General features: G+C 47.2%; 6 protein-coding genes and 1 non-coding gene across 7 annotated transcripts; 4 read left to right on the top strand and 3 right to left on the bottom strand.

Annotated features, from left to right (window-relative positions):
• Positions 1-983: 983 nt before the first annotated feature.
• Positions 984-1,994, top strand: B0H65DRAFT_445702 (uncharacterized protein; the record flags this gene model as incomplete). Its single annotated transcript, XM_062825762.1, has 1 exon — positions 984-1,994. The coding sequence occupies one exon, from the start codon at positions 984-986 to the stop codon at positions 1,992-1,994; it is 1,011 nt and encodes a 336-aa protein (XP_062678897.1).
• Positions 1,995-2,793: 799 nt separating this feature from the next.
• Positions 2,794-3,501, bottom strand: B0H65DRAFT_511722 (uncharacterized protein; the record flags this gene model as incomplete). Its single annotated transcript, XM_062828515.1, has 2 exons — positions 2,794-3,347; positions 3,411-3,501. The coding sequence occupies 2 exons, from the start codon at positions 3,499-3,501 to the stop codon at positions 2,794-2,796; spliced, it is 645 nt and encodes a 214-aa protein (XP_062678896.1).
• A 723-nt stretch (positions 3,502-4,224) lies between these two features.
• Positions 4,225-7,543, top strand: B0H65DRAFT_476756 (uncharacterized protein). Its single transcript, XM_062827390.1, has one exon. It carries the CDS (start codon positions 4,695-4,697, stop codon positions 7,359-7,361), a length of 2,667 nt encoding a protein of 888 aa, XP_062678895.1. The 5' UTR covers positions 4,225-4,694; the 3' UTR covers positions 7,362-7,543.
• A 1,978-nt stretch (positions 7,544-9,521) lies between these two features.
• Positions 9,522-10,705, top strand: B0H65DRAFT_302763 (uncharacterized protein). The gene is made up of 3 exons (XM_062823163.1): positions 9,522-9,902; positions 9,950-10,097; positions 10,159-10,705. Exons 1-3 carry the CDS (start codon positions 9,652-9,654, stop codon positions 10,549-10,551), a joined length of 792 nt encoding a protein of 263 aa, XP_062678894.1. The 5' UTR covers positions 9,522-9,651; the 3' UTR covers positions 10,552-10,705.
• Positions 10,706-11,778, top strand: B0H65DRAFT_302703 (uncharacterized protein). Its single transcript, XM_062823162.1, has 2 exons — positions 10,706-11,386; positions 11,464-11,778. Exons 1-2 carry the CDS (start codon positions 10,860-10,862, stop codon positions 11,543-11,545), a joined length of 609 nt encoding a protein of 202 aa, XP_062678893.1. The 5' UTR covers positions 10,706-10,859; the 3' UTR covers positions 11,546-11,778.
• Positions 11,779-12,220: 442 nt separating this feature from the next.
• On the bottom strand, positions 12,221-12,305 carry B0H65DRAFT_t391. Its single transcript has one exon. It is a non-coding gene; the product is annotated as a tRNA-Ala (tRNA).
• A 3,312-nt stretch (positions 12,306-15,617) lies between these two features.
• B0H65DRAFT_302674 (SGNH hydrolase-type esterase domain-containing protein) lies at positions 15,618-17,006 on the bottom strand. The gene is made up of 2 exons (XM_062823161.1): positions 16,728-17,006; positions 15,618-16,666 (listed from the first exon to the last, which is right to left on the bottom strand). Exons 1-2 carry the CDS (start codon positions 16,759-16,761, stop codon positions 15,885-15,887), a joined length of 816 nt encoding a protein of 271 aa, XP_062678892.1. The 5' UTR covers positions 16,762-17,006; the 3' UTR covers positions 15,618-15,884.
• Between the last annotated feature and the right edge of the window lie 3,947 nt (positions 17,007-20,953).

Genomic DNA, 20,953 nt, shown 5'->3' with positions numbered 1-20,953 from the left:
CAACGTTGGCATGCCCCAAACAAACAGACATGAAGAGAAGCCCTGCCTTGACCTCAACGAAAATTCGAGAAGGACTGGAGTCAGGAGTGACCAAGAATCGGTGCTGCGCGATTGCCAGTGCCAATGGGAGGGATTGGACAAAACAATCCTCTTCGGTCATTGGATGAACCATTCAAGCTCAGGCCAGGAAAGTGACGGAGGCCCCCTCGTCTGTTGACGTCGATGGACAGCTCAGCATTCAGTCGCTGGGTCTTCACCATTGAATCTATCCCACGAATCCATCGCAAGGCAAAGCAAACTGCCTACGCCACACTGCAGAGGGAGAGGAAGAAGTCGAAGCATGCAACCATCACCGGAAGCGCCATCGTGCACACCCTCACCATGCACCAAGGCAGGCTGCAACATGCAGTCAGTGCAACCAACCGCACGTCGTCTGAGCGCGGTGAATGGACGATAAGTCGCTTTCCAGAACATGGCCCCTAGGTGTCTTTGAATAACGATTCACGGTCCTGACGGTTCTGGGTTTGTTGGACGTTCAATATAACCCCTGCCGATACAACCAAGGCTGATGGGTATCAACGTACAACAACCGCCGTCCCCGCCCTGCTTTTGTTGGTTTCCCATCAATCCGGCATCACGCCTTCACATTGGCCGTGAGGCTGTCAACGGTATAAGTATGCCGCCAACTCCTCCCTTACCACACTTCTTTTCCTGCTTCTTACTCCCTGTCCCCCCATCTCCCCCCAACAACACAACCAAAGGGCTGCAAAGTGTTTGCTGGTGTTGTCTCGAGGTTCATTCGGTAGAGATAGCACCGCCCGGGCCCTGTCAATCCTTCTTTTGTGCTTTCCTCCCTCCTTCCTTCCCTCTTTTTTCTTTTCTCCGGTCCTTCATCTGTTTCGTCGCTCTCTTGGAAGCTTTCTCCTGGATATCCCGTCAACACCGCCACCATTCTCCGATTCATCTTCCCCAAGACCGCCACCATGTTCAAGCGCTCGTTCCGATCCCGCGATGCGGGCAGCTCCCAGAGGGAGCCTGCCCAAATATCAACCAGTACGGATTCGCAACATCGGGTGGACAAGTCTGCAAGGCTCACCAAGAAATCGAAACGGGATCTCCAGAAGCTGTCGAACCTCAAGCAGTCGCTCACAGGTGAGAACTCTTCGCGCCCACAACAGTCAACGCAAGCGAAGCCAGCCGAGAAGCCACTCGCCATCACCCCCTCTCCCATCATTACCATCACCGTGGGTGGCGAGGGACGGCTGTTTGCTGCGCATGAGGATATCCTATGCCAGGCTCCTCTCTTCGAAAGAATGCTACGCGGCGCCCATCCCAATGCGCAATCCAAGAGGATCTTGCTCGAGGATGAAGAGCCGGAGATATTTAGCGCCATCCTCGAATACCTCTACAAGGGCGACTACTACCCTCGTCTGCTACACAACCAGCAGCAGGACTCTTGGGAGCTCGAGGACTCTCTCTCCATCCCCGCCAGTCGGGCCGCGCCCCTCACACCCCCGATAGGCAACCACTCACCACAATTCGGAGGTGGCCGCGCAGGTCAGGTCCCCTCTCCGTCTGTCGAGCGGACCGTGTTTCTCTCCAGCATCAACCAACATTTGCTTCGTGACACGGTAGTCTACTGCGCCGCAGAACGCTACGGGCTGGAGGAGCTCAAGAGGCTGGCGCTGCGAAAGCAAGGGCTGCAGACCGGTATCAACGTCGGCACCATCCTTCGCAGCGCTCAGTACTGCTACGCGCACACGCCCGACTCCGACAGTCGCCTGCGCGCCCATTACCTGGCACTCATCATCCGGTGCCGCAAGACCTTCAAGCGCAGCGGCACCATGCAGGCCGAGATGGAGAAGTGCGGCAGCAGCAACGTGTACGGACAAGGCAGTGGGAAACTCTTCTTCGACCTGTTCGTTGCCATGTGTAACCACCTCGACGACGTCATTGACGCGAGCAATGCGACGCGGACGCCCAAGACAATCTAGAGGGCTGGCCCTACGCTTGGTGTACGATTAGGTTTTCGGGTTTCTTTCACTAGTCACGTTGCTGTTCTGGACGATTTACTTTCACCATCTCACGATACCCAACCATAATTTTTGCCTTCTTGTTTCTTCCTGCGTTGCTTTTCTACTGACGGAGTTCGGGATCGATATTGAACGACAACCTTTGAGGGAGGATGCTTTGGTCATTCCCCTTGTCGCAAACAACACTGGCTTACAACAACGGACAACAAACGCAACTCAGACTGATACCACATCGGGGAGGCATTAACTTGTTTTTTCGACATGCGTATACGGCGCTCGCAACTCAATCCTTCTTTTCCTTTGTCTATCGCTCGGACGGACGATGACATGCACATACCTTATGGATGAATCCTCTGGTTGGGTGATCAAACAGCGAATTTCGAAATGGCAGCCTGCATGGCTGCTGACTTGGGTAATTTGATCTTACTTGGGAGAGGCTTGTTAGCTGCACGAGCAAAGAGTCACTCACCCATTCACGGGTCGGTCGCTTTGACTAGCAGACTGGCCAAGACACCTTCATGATGATGTATTGGAATGACTCTTATGATGATAACGAACACAGCTAGGGAAGAACAATGGTAATACTCAAATTCCATAGCTGCGTTAACTAGCTGGCAGGCCCTCTCCTCGCTTGGAGGACTATGTAATGGAAAACCTCAACCACCTCCCACCTCTTTTCCCGTCCCTCTTCGCCAAACTATCAGTGACTTTCCATCCGCTCAATGTCAACCTTAACACCCGGACCCCACCCCTAGCCTTCTTACTCCTCCCACTTAACCTCCCACCCCCTAACCTTCACCACCAACTCCTTCTCCTCCCCATCCTTAACCTCCTTCTCCGGCCTCGCCGCCATAGCCACCACCTCCAGATCCCACTCCCCGTCTAGCCCATAAACCCAACAAATCTCCCTCAACGCCGTCCTGCTCTTTTCCTCTCCCGTCTGCTCATCCACCACCACACGATAAACCCAAATGCTCTTTCCATGCTCATCCTCCGATTTTTCCACCAAGATAGTCGTCCACTGCTCTGTCTCCGCTCCTGGGAGAGAAGAAAGAAGGGGAGTAACGCTCCAATCAGACCAAGTATCCGTGGCGACGGTGCTCAGTTGAGGCTGAGATTGGTAGAACTCTATGCCGGTTTTGATCCATTTTGGTGGGATTCCTGAGTCTGAAGACTCGGAGCGCCGGCGAAAGGCAAGAAGAATGCCCGCTTGGTCGTAGCGCTCGCGCCAGGGAAAGGAGAAGGAGGCGCAGGCGGAGAGGAAGGAGGTTAGAGGGCCGGTGGAGCGGGTGGAGGGGGGGATGGCGGTTGGGGCTGCGGTTGGTTAGTGATGAGTTGTTATTCAGTATGGGAGTTAGAGTGTTTGACGGTAGGTACCATTGCAGATGTTAGTCGTGGGTGGTTTACGCCAAATGTCGGTGCCGGGGGCGGCGCGGATGGTGAAGATGTCGGTTGTGTTGGTGGACATTTTGTTTTGAGTGTGTGATGAGATGATGGGAAGTGGTGATGTTGAAGTGAGTGGACGATGTTGATGATGTGAGACTTATGTTCACTTTGGAATCACCTTCTCTGATCGATATGTGTGGAATCTTTTATACCGGTAAAAAAGGTACCAGCAGAGGTGACTCAACTATTTTGATGCCAGCTTCACAGTTTCAATTACGCAAGATGTTGTAAGGAGATGGGGGACACGTTGGCTTGACTGGGTTACAGTGAGGGGCTTCGCGAGTTCACGTTGGGTCAGACTCAGCTACTCCGTGCATGAAAACCTCTGTCATTGGTATATGTGTTTTTCTTGGCTTTTGTAGTCTTTCGTATTTCTGTCTAGACGACGTTCGAGGACGAAATGGAGAAGTAAGAGGAAGGTACAGCGGCCCGTCTATCCTAAGAGTGAGGTGGAAGCAGCATTCGGTCCAGACCGTGTTGGTACGCTCCTGTCGCCTATCAACGAATGTCCATTTGCGGTTGCGATTGTGCGCGATGCAAGAGCGAAAGGAAAAGCAAAGATCGGACGACAGAAGGGTGAATGGAAAAGTGCAAGTGAATGGAAAAAAAATTGAACCAGAGCTCAAATCGAACTCACGGCCTCTCACTCGCGGGATCCACCGGGCACGGCTCACTTTGCAGTCTGTGCATTTGCGAGTTTTGAGTCTGCGTCTCACCCCGCTCGACCATCCGGACACAACTTTTTCAAACCGCTCATTCCATTTCGACCTCGCAACTTTCTCCGTCACCAGTATCACCACCCGGCCAGGAACTAGCCCATCTTTTCACCAATCGTCTTACACCCCTTTCATCACCCCTGGATACTCCTTTAAGGGGCCCGATATATGTCAACATCACCAACATCGCCTTTTTACCAACACCTTCAATTGCTGCTCCCCTGGGTCGTCCCCCTCCTTGAAAGCTTTCCAGGTGGGTGACGAGACCAGTGCCCCACTACAATTCACTTGGGATTCAGCAACGGCGTCGCTTTCAGCCCACGCTCAGCACCCGACTTCACCAGAACAACACTGGCCAGTATCAACCATCAGCTTTTCTCTTTGCACACATTTTCCTATTCCTCTCCAGGCATCGGTGCCCTTGCTTGGATACACTTTTGTGAGATAGACAGCATCACAAAAAGACGGCAACGGACAGGCAAACAGCAAACCAGCAGTCATGTCGTCAAAGCCAAAGCCCAAGAGGCCAAATGCGGTGCGCCGCATCATGGAGCGTGAAGAGAGCCGCGAGCGCCGTTTCAGGGAGGTTTCGGTAGCATCTAACGGAGGAGCCAGCAACACCACACCTGCACCTACAGCAGCACCGCCTAAGCCTAACCGACCCAAGTGCGCCAACCCGAAATGTCCAAAGCCCAATGTCGTCGACGGAACCTGCCAGACCTGCGGTATGGTCGCTGATGACAGCAACATTGTCTCCGAAATTACATTCGGTGAATCTTCTTCAGGTGCCGCCGTCGTTCACGGTACCCATGTCGCCTTTGATCAAGGCGGTATTCGCGGCGTTGGTGGTCTTGCATTCCGCCGTGTCGCTGGCGGTGGTGCTTCTGAGGCCCGTGAACGCAGTCTTCGCGAGGTCAAGGCTCTTATGCAACAGTACTCCTACCAGCTCAGAATCGGACAGAGCATCAGCGACATTGCCTTCCGCTACTACAAAGCCTGCTCACACGCCAACTTCGTTCAGGGTCGCCGTAAGCAAAATGTGGCCGCTATCTGCTTGTACGCCGCTTGCAGGGCGGAAAATAATCACAAGATCATGCTCATAGACTTGGCTGATCTCCTTCGTGCGGACGTTTTCGCTCTTGGTCGTGGCTACAAGGACTTCCTCAACCGGTTTCCCGAATTTCTCACAGGCCCTCGGCCCATCGTGATCGAGGATCTCATTTTCCGTTTTGCTTCCAAGCTTGAGTTTTTGCACGATACCAACAAAGTAGCCTTGTCCGCTGTCCGTATCGCGAAGCGCATGCAACACGACAACATTACCCACGGTCGTAGGCCTGCTGGTATCTGCGGTGCCGCCCTCATCATGGCTGCCAGAGCTCACAACTATCGACGTACTGTCAGAGAGGTTGTCTACATTGTCAAGGTCACAATGGCCACCATTCAGGAGCGTATGGACGAGTTCGCCAGCGTGCCTGCTGCCCAGATGACTGTACAAGACTTCCACGACAAGGATCCCTTGGAAGCGGGCCCAGCGCATGATCCTCCCTTTGTCTACAAGCAAACAGACGAGTGGAAGGCCAAGCACACCCGCCCCAAGAAGAGGAAGAGAAAGGACGCTGGAGATGGCAAGAAGAGGGGGGCCAAGAAGACCCGGACCAACGATGGATCCTCGGCCGCGCCCCAGACTATCGACAAAGATGGCTTCGTTGTCCCTCCAGTTCCCCGGAAAGAAGGAGACAGCGATCCTGATGTTGAGGCTGAGGCTCTCATTGTTACTGCAGTTGCTGGCGAAGAGCAACAGCTGAAGACATTGGTCGAGGAGTACGGTGAACTAGATGAGGAAGATGAGGATGAAGACGACGACGATTCCGATTCCGATTCCGACTCGGACGATGAAGAGGATGAGGTCGATCCCAGCAGCGAGGTCGCCTTCGCCAAGGCTCAAGGTGTCGACATTGCCGCTTCTGGAGCCTCAACCAGCAATGGCGAAACAGCCGAGAAAAAGAGCGACAAGAAGAAGAAGAAGGGGGGGAAGAAGCTCAGGAAAATCACGATGCCCATCACCCAGGAGTGGCAAACCGACGAGGCTCTTTTGGAGAAAGAAATGGAGGGCCATCTTCACGACCCCGAGTTCCTCAATGCCGCTCAGGCCGAAAAGGTTGCGACGGACAAGCGTGTTGAGACGGAGAAGAAGAAGAAGCTGGCAGATGCTCGGAAGAAAAAACTGGAGCTAGCTCAAAAGGCGAAGCAACAAGCCGCCAATTCTGCCTCTGCTTCTTCTGCCCCTGCACCCGCCTCTGCTCCTGCTTCTACCTCCGGCCCTACTGCCAACTCCACTCCTGCCCCTACCAGCACCGAGCAGCCTAACACCACCAAGGAGACCGACACCGTCATGGAGGACGCTGGTGCTCGCGAAGAACGTCAGGATGAACCGGTCACAGACCGCCTCAACCCGTCGTTCCCGATCCAGTACACGCGCCCCCAGTACGTCCCCAACAAAGCTCTGGACGACCCCATCGTGCATGAGCACGAGTTTGCCGACGACCCCGAAGTCAAGTACTGCCGCCTAGGCGAGGCCGAGGCCAAGATGAAGGAGCAGATCTGGGTTAATATTCACGTGGACTTCCTCCGGTCTAAGCAACAGAAGGTGTTTGACGCGAAGCTGGCCGAGAAGAACAAGGGCCCCAACTCAAACAAGCGCAAGAACAAGAAGAACCGTGTCGAGGACAACGGCGGCGTACCCGAGACGGCCGAGGAGGCGGCCGTCAACATGATGCGCAACCGCGGCATCAGTACCAAGCTTGATTACTCCAAGCTTGGACAGATTTTCGACTTGGATTTCAACGAGAAGGGACCCGGAAGTAATGAGGCGGATAGCGCGCTAGCTAGTGAGTCTGGCGATGCGACTGAGGACCACAGCAATGAGGGCGAGAGTTCCGGTGGCGCAGCTGCTGCGGCTGCTGACACTACTACTGCCGCTGGTGGAAAGACGCATGAGGATGCGGTGGAAGAGGAAGCGGAAGAGGAGGTGGAAGAGGCACCGGAGGAGGCATATGAGGAGTACAATGAGAATGAAGGCGGATATGATGAATATGACGAGGGAGGTGAGGAGGATATCAACCCCTTCGCCGATGACGACGAAGTGGATGATGACGAGGAGTACTGATTGGTTGGTGGTTTTTGGTCTCTTGCATGACAACGGAAGGATTCATTTGGAGCAAGCGAGCGTTTGGTTGTTATCTTGTGATTCTGATCTTAAAACCCCACACAGGTGTTATGTTATGTAATAAGTAGACGAGCATATCTAGACTCGAGAACACAAGTTCAAATTCACCGTTTCGGTTATTAGATCCGTTGGTGCTTTCTGTGCGTTTCGAGCGGCGGACGGATTAAGGTGAATGAATATTCCGCGATAATGCGCAAGTGGTGATTATATCTATGTCCGAAAATACATGTGATGATGGGTCGTGATTCCCTAGGTAGTTGTATCTTCCCTAACATGTCTAAACTGTTCCCACCCCTTCCTGCGATACTATTTTGGTGTTTCGGTCTTCATTTGATTCGACATTATATCGTCCTACACATAATCACTGCCAACAAAAACCATGTAAGCACCACCCACCACCCGTCACAAAATAATGTCCCATAACCGTAATCAAAAATCACCTACCTCACTCATAATCCCCCTCGAAGCCGACCCTCCTCCTCCTCCTCCTTGGAGCGTTTGTATCAAACTTTCCGCCTTTGCCCCTTCTCCTGCTCCCGCTCCCGCTCCCGCTCCCTCTTTACCCTCCTCGAAAGAAATGGCACCGTCACCGACTACCATGGCAGGGGAGTAGGCGCCCAAGTTGATGTTCAAAGGGAGAGGGAGAGCGGTGGTGACGGTGAGTGCCGTTAGTGTTGTGAGGAGGAAGAAGAGGCCACGGCTGGTGAGCATTTTTTTCGGGATGCTGCTAATCTTGGGAGCGGGTGGTATAGTAGTAAAGTAGGTAGATCAAAGGCGAGGGTAACCGGACCCGGAGAATGGAAGATTATGCGAGCGCAGCTCAGCAAGGGGGTGGAACAGTGAGTGGGATGAAGTCGTTAGCAGACGTGCCGGAGGATCGATGGAAGGCGAAGAAGAGATGCGATAGAAGAGATCTTCAGGGAAAGTGATGGTGATCGTCTTTATTATATGAGCTATAAGAGGTTCGAGAGGGAAGCTTTCCCCTTGATCGTCGAGTATGAAACGGCAAAGTGGCTGAGTGATTGATCATTGCTTTGTGTTTCTGCGGTCAAGAGGTTGGAGATATCCTACTGACTGGTATAGGTAGTGTATCATCAAAGCCTCATCCATCTTGGCTTTTGGGTCTCCGTCTCCCGCCTTTTGTTGCATGTAGTTCCAAGACTCACTTATCGAAGCCGTCAAGATACTTCCACCACGCTGTTGTTCTCCCATGTTTCGCTAATCGCCGCATGGTAGCCCCTACCTACCCAACGAAGAGAATGTAACAGATTGTGCCGGTCTGGATCGAAACCGTCACAGATCCAAAGAGGTTCTTCAGTTAAGGTTTGATACACTACCACGTCGCGGGACTCGCGCGCGGGCTGTCGTCTTAAGGGGTTACGCCTTGATGATTTCGAGACCGTGATCTTGTTGGGTTGAGACGAGTGCCAAGAAGTCAAGAGTGTCGTTCATCCCGTTGAGCCATCAATCCGAAGGATGCTACGCGCCCGCTTGACCTTGAAATCTGGATAGGTTCGGTGAATTGTCTCCGAACGGACCAGCGGACTCGGATGTCGGATGCAATCCACCTGTCCCCGCACTCCACGATGGCATGTTGTCAACGGGCTGTGGGGATATTGGAGGCAGTTGCGGAGATGGTTCGCTTCGCTGTGTGGGGTTCTGTCGGGCAGCCCTGCCGCTGTCGTCGCCGCCTATCATTAGCGAAGATTTAAGCATGAATAGTGGAGCAAGGCCTGGGCTTTTTTTCCCCTCACATGCTTTGCAATCTTTTCTCGTTCCCGTTCTACCCGTCATTTCCTCAACAACATCTGCGCAAACGTCAAGCCAAGATTCCCAACAACTTTTCTGCCAAATCTCCTCTCCACTCGAAGCAATCAACCGAGCAATCTATTCCAGCGATAACGACACCGATAACGACCAGTGGCAACATCGACACCAACACCAGTCCTTTTGGGCATGCCTGCGGTAGTGTAGTCACGACTCGTCTGTCTTCATCGTCATTCTTCCGTTCTATCTATAATGCATACGCATACAGACATTCAACCCGTTTTGGTCAAGACTGAACGTGTCAATCGATGTCCGATGGAGCTGTCTTGCTAGCATGCATTCGGAGTTTTGCTGATGCATACATCCCGTCACGTCCCCGGAATGCTTAGGCCCATCAAGTGGGGATCGTCCGAAGCTGGAGTTCGGCCTTTGGCTCTCTCCTCTCCTTCTGGGAGCGCCGATCATGACACAAGTTTGGTTCAAAGTTAGGGTGTCTTCAACAGGTGTACAGTACCTTCTCAGTTCACTATGCCTGGTCTTTGTGTTTATTGTTATCTCGACGTTGTGTCCTTTTGCTCACAATGAACCACCGGGTCACTCCGGATTCGGACACTTCATCGGACACTTCTCAAGTGTGAAAGAAAGGCCGACAGGGCACCATCATGGCAAGTGCCGCTATTATGCGCCTCTGATGAAATACTATCGGCAAAAAGGGTAACAGTCCATATCTCTGTTACTAGATCGTGAGCTAATGGCTGCAGCCGGATCGATGCAGCCCGGGTCGATACTTCAAAATCATCCATCTTCAGCGCTGAGGTGACCATACCCATCACGCCCGGACCACGAAAGGGGAAGTCCGCAATGCCACTGATGATGGCTGTTGAAGTGAGAGGCGTGAGAGGTTCAAGGGTTGGGAACACAAACTCATGGCGCCCTTGCCAATCCTCATGCTCATGTGACTACCTTGCAGACTTTCTCAACAGAAGATTACGATATGGTGGAAGAATGCAAAGCCTCGTTTCAGGGCAACTCTGTATCGCCAAATCGCATCTCGGCTTCTGGTATCAGGATAGCATCGCTGCGGGATCGCCGCACTAACAGGTGGAACCTACGCACCTCGGTGGATGCTGGATGCAGCTACTCTAGTGTACTGGGCAACTGGGGCGCCTCCAAGCTTGGATCTCGGCGACAACAGCACTCGGCTGGCCGGATCTGCCTCGGCCAATTGCTCGACTCCATCCATGATATAAAATCTCTGAAAACAAAATGTCGCCCCTCCTCCGTCATGCCGGCTCGTCGACGTTGCTCAAAGTTGTTTCCTGTTACATCTCTCTCGCCCGTCTCACTTGCCGTCCTTGGATAAAGCTCTCAACAGCGACCATTGCGACCTTGATACCCCACGCATTACTATCCCTTGGCAACCAAGAACCTTGTTGACCACCCCCCTTCGGAAGCTTATCCAACCTCAACATCACACACCTTATCGGCAGACACCCTTCACCCTCAAGTCGTCAAACAAAACCTTCAACGGTCGCCACGGCAAACAACATCGGCTCAGTCCTGCTCGTCTTCCACCTTTCTCAAAACACAACATCGTCCCCTTTGCTGCGCGGACCACCAACCTCGCCCACAAGCGAATCTATCATACATCATCGCCCAAGCCGAACCACCATGTCGCAAACAATGGAAAAGCCCACCGTCGTCGAGGCTGCCCCAATGCCGGCCAGCCATATCAAACCCACCAGCTTCTTCACCGCGCGTTCCCGAGCCTGCTGCAGATGCAACGAAGAAGGCTCATCTCACGACCAGCAGTGTGTCAAGGCAGAATGCACCCACGGTTACTGCACCGACTGCCCCCAGCTAGACTCGCGCGGAAGGGAGGTGATCCCGCACTCGTTCCCTTGCAACTGGGTCTGCAACACGTGCTCGGAGGTGCACAGCGTGCTGTCCATCCTCGTCAAGAACGTCGAATGCAAGTGCGAGAAGCCGACGCTACAGGCTATTTACGACCAATTCGGCCGCATCTTCCTGTACTTCCGCAACGACCCCGCTGTGGACGACTTGACCGATTCGGCTAAAGTCCAGGAGGCGGCCTGGAGGGTCTGGGAGGCGGGCGCCGAGCCGTGGTTGCCGCATGTTGTTGCTGCTGAGGAGGCGATTGCGAGGGCGAGTTCTAAGAAGGGTTGGAGTCAGTTATCGTAAGTTCTTGCTTGCATCTCCAGTATGTTCATCTGGTTGGATGGCTCAGCTAACCGTTTCGTGTCGACACCTCTAGTCAAGCTAGTTTCTCGAGTGAGGACACCCTCGACTTGGACATGTCCGAGGCGTCCGAGTCGGTCGTTAGCGACTCCTATTGAGTTCGGGAGCAGTCGTTATCAACTGTTCTCGGCTGGATCGTCAAGTGCTTTCAGCAGTGCTACCTTCTTTTGACAGCGACGTCATTGCTCGAAATTTCGATTACTTTCTCGGCATCGAACATCCGTCACGACTTCCGATTTCATCACTCTCACTTGCTTCTGAGGTCCCTTTGAGGACATTCATCATCATTCTTATCAAAATTTCCGGGGAGGAGCGTTGCATGGAAAAGCGGAGCTAAGGCGTTGGACTTCCCTTTTTTCTCTTTTACAGAATCTTTTGCTTTTGCTTTTACCTCATAACCAGCGGGCGTTAGGATCAGGAAGGTGGACGTTTTCTATTAAGGCCTGGTTTTGGACCTAGTACTTTTCGGTATTATTCATATCAGGATCATGAATTATGATACCCTCGTTTCAGCACACTAGGAGACGAAGGAATTGAATTATATATCTTGACAACGACTGGCTTTAATTTTTCTGAAAGCGACCCACATTAACCCTCAACCACACACACCAAAAACATGAAGCCCATTTCTGGACTCCCATATCACGAAACGTATAACAACTGCCGCTCCGCCAGTCCTGGTGTTGCCGCGCACCGAGAAAAAGGAAAAGAGGAGGTGAACCAAACATCGTAAAAAAAAAAAAAAAAAACTCGAATTAGAAAATAACCGGTCTTGGACGAGCTGGGAATCGAACCCAGGACCTTTCGCATACAGGTGAGTATGCTAAGCGAACGCTCTACCAACTGAGCCACACGCCCGGAATGTGGAAGATGAGGATGATGGGTTGACCCCATAAGGCCAGAGAAAAGGCTTTGTTTTCCTCAAATCGGCATTTGCAAGACATAGAGCTTTTTCATGTTCCTTCACTATGCAATCTGGGCTGTGCCTAGTTTGAGACCTTGCAACTTTAGCAGCCTGTCCACACGGCTCTTCTGATTCATGTCGTTTGTGGCACTATTCTTCTTGTGTGTTTGTCCCTCCAAGCAGCGTCGTTCTATATGCCTTACCCTCGTTGTACAACAGGGTTTACTTCCCCCACCTTGCTCCGGGAGTACAAAACGGGTTGTCCTTTGTACCAGAGTCTATCCAGAGTTTGACCAGTTAGTTAGGGTGGGAAGAAGAGCTACACAAGGCGTGTGGAGTGGTCAGTCAGTACCAGGACATGTGCTTCGAGAAGGAGAAGGAGAAAGTCAGTATGAGTAAGTTTGGTGGTAGGTGAAGGAAGTACGAAAATGGAAAGAAAGTCTTAGATGAACCCGGCTGTGGCACGTTTCACAATCGTGAAATGCCCTGTGGAGGGTTGTGTAGTGCATTCGAAGAATGGGGTATGTAGGTGTTTCTCATATGACGATACTACAGCTGGCAATTCCTCTTGAAACGGTTTAGTTTTTTCTTCTGGAAGGTGATAGCTGAATCTGACTTGTAGGTAGGTAGGAAAACTGAGAGTGTAACGATGCCTGCCGGCCAGTCAGCATTGGAACCGTTCTTTCGCTCAAAGATCGATTAAGTTTACACACACATCGTCAGTTAGTATACCACTTGAGGTCACACTGTGAGGGAATCTCGATACCTCACGAAATATCTAAGCTGCGCTTTTGCCTGTCCGAATTGATAATCATCATGATGTTAATAGCCAGCTGGCTTATCCACTCAAAACATGAATGGCACGTAAATACAGTAATGGTCAAAAAATACTGTCACCCCCCACCCCCATGCATTTACATCAACCTTCCGCCTGCCATTTCCTTTGCATCTACCTTTTCTTCAACCCTTTGCAACTCCGTCACTTTCCGGCCAAAATGGAAGATCTTGGTAGGATTCTGACCGGATATTTGTAGACTTTAATATAGTACTAGAAGAGAGTAACTAGAGCTAACTGTTGGGCTATAACTGTAGCCAGAAGTTAAGAGGCTTTAGATAATAAGATTTAATGAAAGCATTAAAATTATTACTTGAAATTCCAAACGCTTTTAACACCACCAGATCTTGAAAGCACTTCTCAAAAAAGGGTATAATGAAAGATTATATGGATTTATATACGCTAGAGTTAATAAAAAGTATAAAGGAGCTCCCAAAAGAATTTGGTTACTTTTAGAAATTTGGGTTGCATCATCCCAAAATTGGTGTAAAATTATCAAATGTATAATGCATCCATAATATTGTGACGAACGGCAGTCTGATCTGCCTAAATGAGATAGCTGAAGGAAGTAAACTATCAGGTGCAGTTCGGTGAAGCCAAAAGGTTCACAACAAGTATCGTTATACGTGTCTCTGATGACGATGGTCTATTGACTACTGTCGAACTATCTGACAATCTGAGTTCTCCAGTCGTCCCTTTATACTCTGGTGATTCTAGTTACATGTGTCTGGCTCATTGACCGTGAACTGGCTCATGAGCCTTCAGACGTCTCATGAGCTTCTTCTCGGCTCATGAGCTCTTGACTGTCTCATGAGCCTGTCTTGGCAGATGTGAGCCCTCCTTGCTCCGATCCTGGCTCTTATTCCTGGGAAGGTTACACCACCCAGCCTTCACGTGGTTGTTGTGTTCCCGGTGGCTTGGTTGGCCCGTGTCATCACTTAAAGTTCGTAACAAATATCTCCAAACATCAATGATATCGAATGCGTTTAGTGCAAAATGGAGTTAAGGGTAAGAAAAGACCATTTAAATTATTATTTATTAATAAAAAACGAAGAGAAAAGCTCCGTGGTTTTAGAGATATTCTTCAACATTTGAGCGAGAATCTCTCTTGTCTTTATTGATAGCAAAATGAACTCAATGCCAAAGCGTTGCGAAGCTGCTAGAAAAAAGAAAGACTGGTACATTAAATACTAGAATAGACCTCTACCTTCCATTTGCAATTCAAAGCATTAAAAAATATCCAGTTTTGGTGGCGGAATGCACTTTTGAAACTTGGTGATAAATGTGGTACATTTGACATAGGTGGGGGGTGACAGTATTTTTTGACCATGAGTTTAGTAGGTCAGTCAGTCAAACACAATAAACGGCCAAGACGGACGGCTATGGCATAGCCGGGCCAGTCGGACAACCACACTGCCGGTATGTAGATAGCCTTGGTAGGCCAGGATCGGATATCGAAGGTGTCTCGCAGGATACCGATGTAAGCCAAGATAGTACCAAGACACCAAGCTTCCACACACAGCCAATCGATGCAAAGTGGCGCACATGGCCACATGTCTTGTAAAAGCTTGAATTTATTCTCTTGATTTCTTGGTAAACCCTGAATTCGAGCAACTTCCACCTTTTCCTTTTCCTCTATTTTTTTTAGTCGTCTATGGTATGATTTATACGGATTTCCTATGATCTACACCATGACCGCAATTGCATGCACTGTTTCGAGACTGTCTACAACTTTCGCACCGGGACGGATCAGATCACGGAACACGGATATACACCAGGCCTACAACACTCTGGACCACCTTTTTCATACAAAAAAAAACGACCGGGAACGATTATCGCACTTGAAATTCCAAACACAAGTGGCCTCCAATGCGATGTCTACCATAAGCCGGTAACGAAGGGGCGGAAGGAAAATTCGAGTTTATGCGTATTAGACGACACCAAAGGAGGATCGACCTGGGCCCGTTCCCTAGACTCACATCACACTCTCCAGCCCAGCCCAGCATTGCGATTGCCTTTGATTACGTGGTACTCGACACTCTGTTGGGGTCAATTACGGACATCGCCGGGTTGCTCCTTCCCCAGACTGACAGTCGGAGGGCATACAAGAGGGCCCGAAGCGGGAGGCAGGGACGACCGAGCAGTTCCCCAGGCAAGAACTTGGTTGGTATCAGGACTTCGGATAATCTTTGAGACGACGATAATCTTTGAGACGACGGACCAGCCGACAAGTTGAGACCTGTAAAGGTTGTACGGCGCTCTCAAACCCTTCATGGAACCTTTCCGAAGACGGACAAGACGAGGGATCGATCAAACATGTACGTTGTGATTGCACTTCCATATGGACATCAGGTTGTAGTCTTCCATCTATACGCTCTCTTCATTGTCATCTATAACCCAAACTCTTTCAACTAGTCATCCAGAAACGCCGATATCTCAAAAACAAACAGCCTCCATTTTATATTTTCCGTTGTCGCTGTCAACACCAAACCATCCAAAGGGCCCCTACCTATTCCGCATGCGCCATGATAAAAAACCACAAAAGGGATATAACGTCAAGAATCGTAAACATGAACAAAGAAGAAATCGCGAAGGAATCGCTCCGTAACACCAGGCTCCGCTAACCATGCAACCCGCCCATCCAAATCTTGGTTTTCTTCCTTTTTATTTCCTTTTCCTTTCCCCCACGGTGAGGGTGTCACGCCTCAAACACCTCCACCCGCTTCCCAATAGCCACCCCGCTATCCGGCACTCCGCTGACAGGCTCTGGCGCCTGAAGCCACTTGAGGTTGCTGGCCTCCACGATGCCCTGGTACCAGATGTTGGCCATCTTGCGATACCCGACATCGGTAGGGTGGGTGATATCGAACATGTCGGCGGGGATCGGGCCCTTGGTCGAGTCGTGCATGTCCACCAGGACCACCCGCTTGCCCGCGTCCCTCATCCGCTGCGCCAACCCCCTGAACTGGTCGTTGATGATCACCACGCGCTCCTCATTGGCCGGTTTCATGTTAATGATGAGCGTGCTGAGGATAACCACGGCGCGCGGACTGGCGGCAAAGACTTCGTCGATCATGGCGCCCATCCTGTCGCCCGCTGTCGAAATGTTGAGGTTCCCTGTTGCGTCGTTGGTGCCGGCGTTGATGAGGACCACGTTGGGCTTGTACGCGGGCACGGCGGTGCGGGCTTTCGCGTGGACCTCGTGGATCCTGTAGCCCGGCCATCCCTCGACATCGTTGTCCTGCATGCTGCCGTGCTGACGCGAACCAACCATGTTCACTGGGTTGCCGAGCTTGACGATGGCGTTGCGAAGTGCGTCACGGTACCCGTTGCCGTCGGTCGATGCCTGGCCGTATGTGATGGAGGCACCAAGGGGCATGATGCGAAGCGCAACCCCGTTGCTGAGGGCAGCAACGGCCTTGCCGCCATTGCCGAAGTTGTCGGTCGTTACGCCCTGGTTGGCCAAGGGGGTGGCCAAGGCTGAAAGCAGACTGTTAGCTTGAGAGCTTGTGGCAGAATTGGGGGGTATGGAAACACTCACCCATTAAGAGGGCCTTCAACGATGGAATAATCATCTTGAGGTTTGGGGAATGAGAGTGATCGAAGTGGTTCGAGTTGCTACTGGTACAGTATCGTCGGAATATGTATTGGCGCCAATGCCCAGCCGTTCAACTCGGGGACTAGGGGATATAAATGGCCTCCCGAAATCGAAGTCGTGCCGTCTCTTTGATGTCCCGGGTGATGCGTCAACAAAGAGTTGGAGACAAAGGCGACAGTCAGGCACCAGACAAGGGATGGGTCGCGGTCGAGGTGAGGAGAACACGATCCAATAGTCTGGATGAATACTGGTAACACTTGTAGTTGATATTGCTGTGTGATGTGATGCTGGGGACCGACAGGCTAAAGTAAGACGGCGTCCGGGTCGTAGCACGGAGGCGGTATGTGATACTATGGGGGGAGGGTGAAGGGAGGGTTGGGTAACGTTCACTCGAAGAGAGGTCGAAGGGTCCAAACAAAGGGACAGGGAAACGGCAGGATATATCAGGAAGCAGGAGGGAAGGCCGAGTTCATGGGGACCGGGGACGGGAAACCTCACGATGGCTTTGCCCGATCAGCCTTGGGGCCTGATTGGCTCGCGTGCCCGTACTTTAAATATTGTACCTCAAATATTTGTGTATAAGCCAAGGCCTTGTTGTAGAACCTACTTTCCCTCTTTAAGCTAGTAAAATCTACCCTTATGGATCCTTAAAAAGGTTATGTTTTGTATAGAGTGGATACGTACTTCTTTTATCCTACTCTGTTTGTACTTTTATAATGAGGAGTTGAAGGTGCGTAAGTAAGGGCGCGCGAGTCCTTATAAGGTATGGCTACTAGTTATTGTGTATTAGAAGGGGTTTAAATACTTCTATTTATATATTTACCCCCCTATACGAGCGGAGTAGGGTAAAAGGGTTATGTAAAGTATTTTTGAGGTGTTTTGCGTGCTTGTAACCTCTTAGAAAATAAGTATAATCTATTAGAAGGTGGATAAAGGTAGGTAATTTAATAGTAATTTATAGTGTTAGTATAGGAGAAGTTAAGTATTGACCGCGGAGCTATCGGTTATATTATGTAATTATACGACCGTTTATATATATTACTGCTATTAAGAGTCGTGTTTTTAATTGATAGTAATATTTTATATAAGAGATGAAGTAGAATAATTTATTGTAATAATACGAGTTAGCCGCTATGGTAGAAGATAACGAATATATTTGGGTAGAGGAGGAGGAGGGGGAGGTAGAAGCTTACTGAAAGAAAGTTTTATTCTTCTTTGCTATATCCGTTATCGTTATTATTACTATTTCGATAGGAGGGCGAAAAGGTTTCAACTTTAAAATTATAAATGAAGGCGGCTTAGAAGCGAGTATAGTTAAGGTTAAAGGCCTATTGAGAGGGTAGGAGAGACGGTTCTATAAGTTTTTTTATATAATAAAAATTAAATTTATCGCTTTAGTAAAGTGGATGTAAAAGAGAGGTAGTATATAAGATATTACATATTAAATCGTTGAGTTTAAATTAATAGTTTTTGTTTAAGTTATTACGTTTAATAAAATTTAGTAGTAAATAATTTACTACTCTTTAATAGTTTAATCGACGGTCTCGAATATTATTAACCAAATAATATTAATCTTTGTTAAATTTTATACCGAATTTATTATTCAATTAAATAATAATTATATAGCGCTAAACATTGAGTTTATCGCAGGCAATTAACGGTTTAGTAGTACTATTAGTACTATTAACAGTATTTATATTTACACTAAGGTAAGGATAAATGAATAAAACCGTTAGTATAATAGGAAGGGATTTATTTTTTAGAATGTATTTACTATTATTTAATTTGATAATTCCTTTTCGTACGTACTTACTAACGTAGAGGGGTTGATATAAAATGCAAAATTATTTTGTATTACTTTATTGAACGGATTTAAAATCCCCATTAAGGGATTTTATTCAGCCAATGTAGGCTTTAATTAATGGAGGGATATTTTGATTCCGTTCCTGATTATACGATACTATCTCTTAGATTAGAGGGAGGCTCCTAATAATAAATAACCCAAAATAAAGAAGGAATTATATAATTTAAAATATAGTATAAATTGTATATTAGTTGAGTAGGCGTTCGGGTAATTAAAACGGATGGTGAAGTTGATACGAGAATTAATATTAAAGTATTTTATTGAAATATAGATCGACTTCGTATATACTATTACGGGTCTATATAATTTTATTTATTATTAGCGTTATTAATTAATAAAAGAGGGAGAGGAAGTATTTATTCGGTTATTAGTATTAATAAAATAGCGCGTTAATAAGTTCTATTTCGATAACCCTATCGCTATGCGCATTCAAATTGTAAATGGGTTTTGGAGGTTCTAGTAATAATATTTGAAAAAGAAGAGACGGTCGAGAAGGTAAAAGAGGGTAAAAGAAAGTAAGTTTGAATTAATCTATTAATAAACTAAAAATATGTAAAGTATTAATTATTAGTACTTTTAAATTTCGAAATTTCAATTATTAGACAGTAAATGTAAGTATAGGTAGTATACGTTAGGGAGTGTTAGAATTATAGAAGGGTTGTAATATTAGATAGTTATATTAAGACGGGAGCTAAAGAACGTTAAAATTTTCTAGCTAATATAATACGCTATATTAGGAGTGTACGGACCGGCGGTAGAGTAAATATTTATAAATAATTTGGGGAAGTGGCTCCTATAGACTTTAATTATATATTTGATAATGATTAATATATTAAAATCCGATATTTTAAATTTAATAAAGTTTTTGGGATTTCTAGCATTTCTAAATATAAGTAAGCAACTTTCTCTATTTTACTCTATTCTATTCTATTTTATTTATTATTTTTATTATCCCGCGCCCTTTCTTACGCCCTCTCTTTCTTCCTCTCCTTTCTAACTGCTTTAATTAATTATTTTAATTTAATAGGTTTAAATTTATTTTCTATTGTATTCTATAAGACCGACTCTTCCTTATTCAATTTTTAGGATATATTAACGACTATTTTTAATAATAATTCCTTCGCGAAGTTAGATTGGAAGTTTAAAACCGCCGTCTACATATCGATTATATTAATAAGTTTCGCATTATTAATCGATTTAACCGTATTATTAATAAACTTCGTAATTAGGATATTATTTTATTTAATGGATATTTTCTTAGTAGGTTACGTTATTTCGGTATAAATTAGAATTTTAAACACTCCCCCCCTTCTTTCGGATTTATCGTTACTATCTTTATTATTTTAAAAATTGGGGTTAGCGGCCTTTTATGATTTAATTCGCTTTACTATCCGCTTTAACCGCGCTTTTTCTACTTTAATTACTTTCTTTTCCGCGGCAATTAATATACTTTACGTACCCCGCTTCCTCTTCGATTATGAGTTTCCATTATTATATCGATTATAATTTATATTAATTAAATAAGAGATTTAATTATTTTCTTATCTACGGAAATATTTATTAAGAGGGTATAGTTATCGTTATTATTAAGGATATACACGCTCGTTTTGATTTATAAACCCTTACTATTAAACTTTTTAGTAAAGAGTTCCTAATAGGCGTTAAAGTATTGAATTTTACTAATTTTATAGTCAAAAGATATATTAATACGACTTTCGACTATCTACTTTATATATTTAATATACGTTTTAAAGCGAATAAATGCGCTTTAATATATTTCTCAAGTAATTTCCCTATTCTTATCTTTATATTCTTATACCTATTCGCTTAATACTTCTATTTAGATTTTATACTAATCGTGTTTAAACCCCTTACCCTCCTTAGTCGTTATTAGAAAGCCGCTGGTATAAGAGGTTTTAGTATGGCGGATAAATTAGTAATATACTTCCAAAATCTAATTATAATAACTAATCGATAGAGTCGAAGGCGGGGTTTACTTCTTTAATATGGGTTATTAGTTAACTACTTCTTTATTATTAAATAATTACAACTACTTCTATATTTTATATACTATTTCTATTATATTATTATTATTATTATTATTATTATTATTATTATTATTATTATTATTATTATTATTATTATTATTATTATTATTATTATTATTATTATTATTATTATTATTATTATTATTATTATTATTATTATTATTATTATTATTATTATTATATTATTATTATTATTATTATTATTATTATTATTATTATTATTATTATTATTATTATTATTATTATTATTATTATTA

Source organism: Neurospora tetraspora, assembly GCF_033439725.1.
Source record: "Neurospora tetraspora strain CBS 560.94 chromosome Unknown B0H65scaffold_7, whole genome shotgun sequence".
Classification (NCBI taxonomy): Eukaryota; Fungi; Ascomycota; class Sordariomycetes; order Sordariales; family Sordariaceae; genus Neurospora; species Neurospora tetraspora.
Note: the sequence above shows the minus strand (reverse complement) of the source record. Positions and strands in the feature narration are given on the sequence as shown.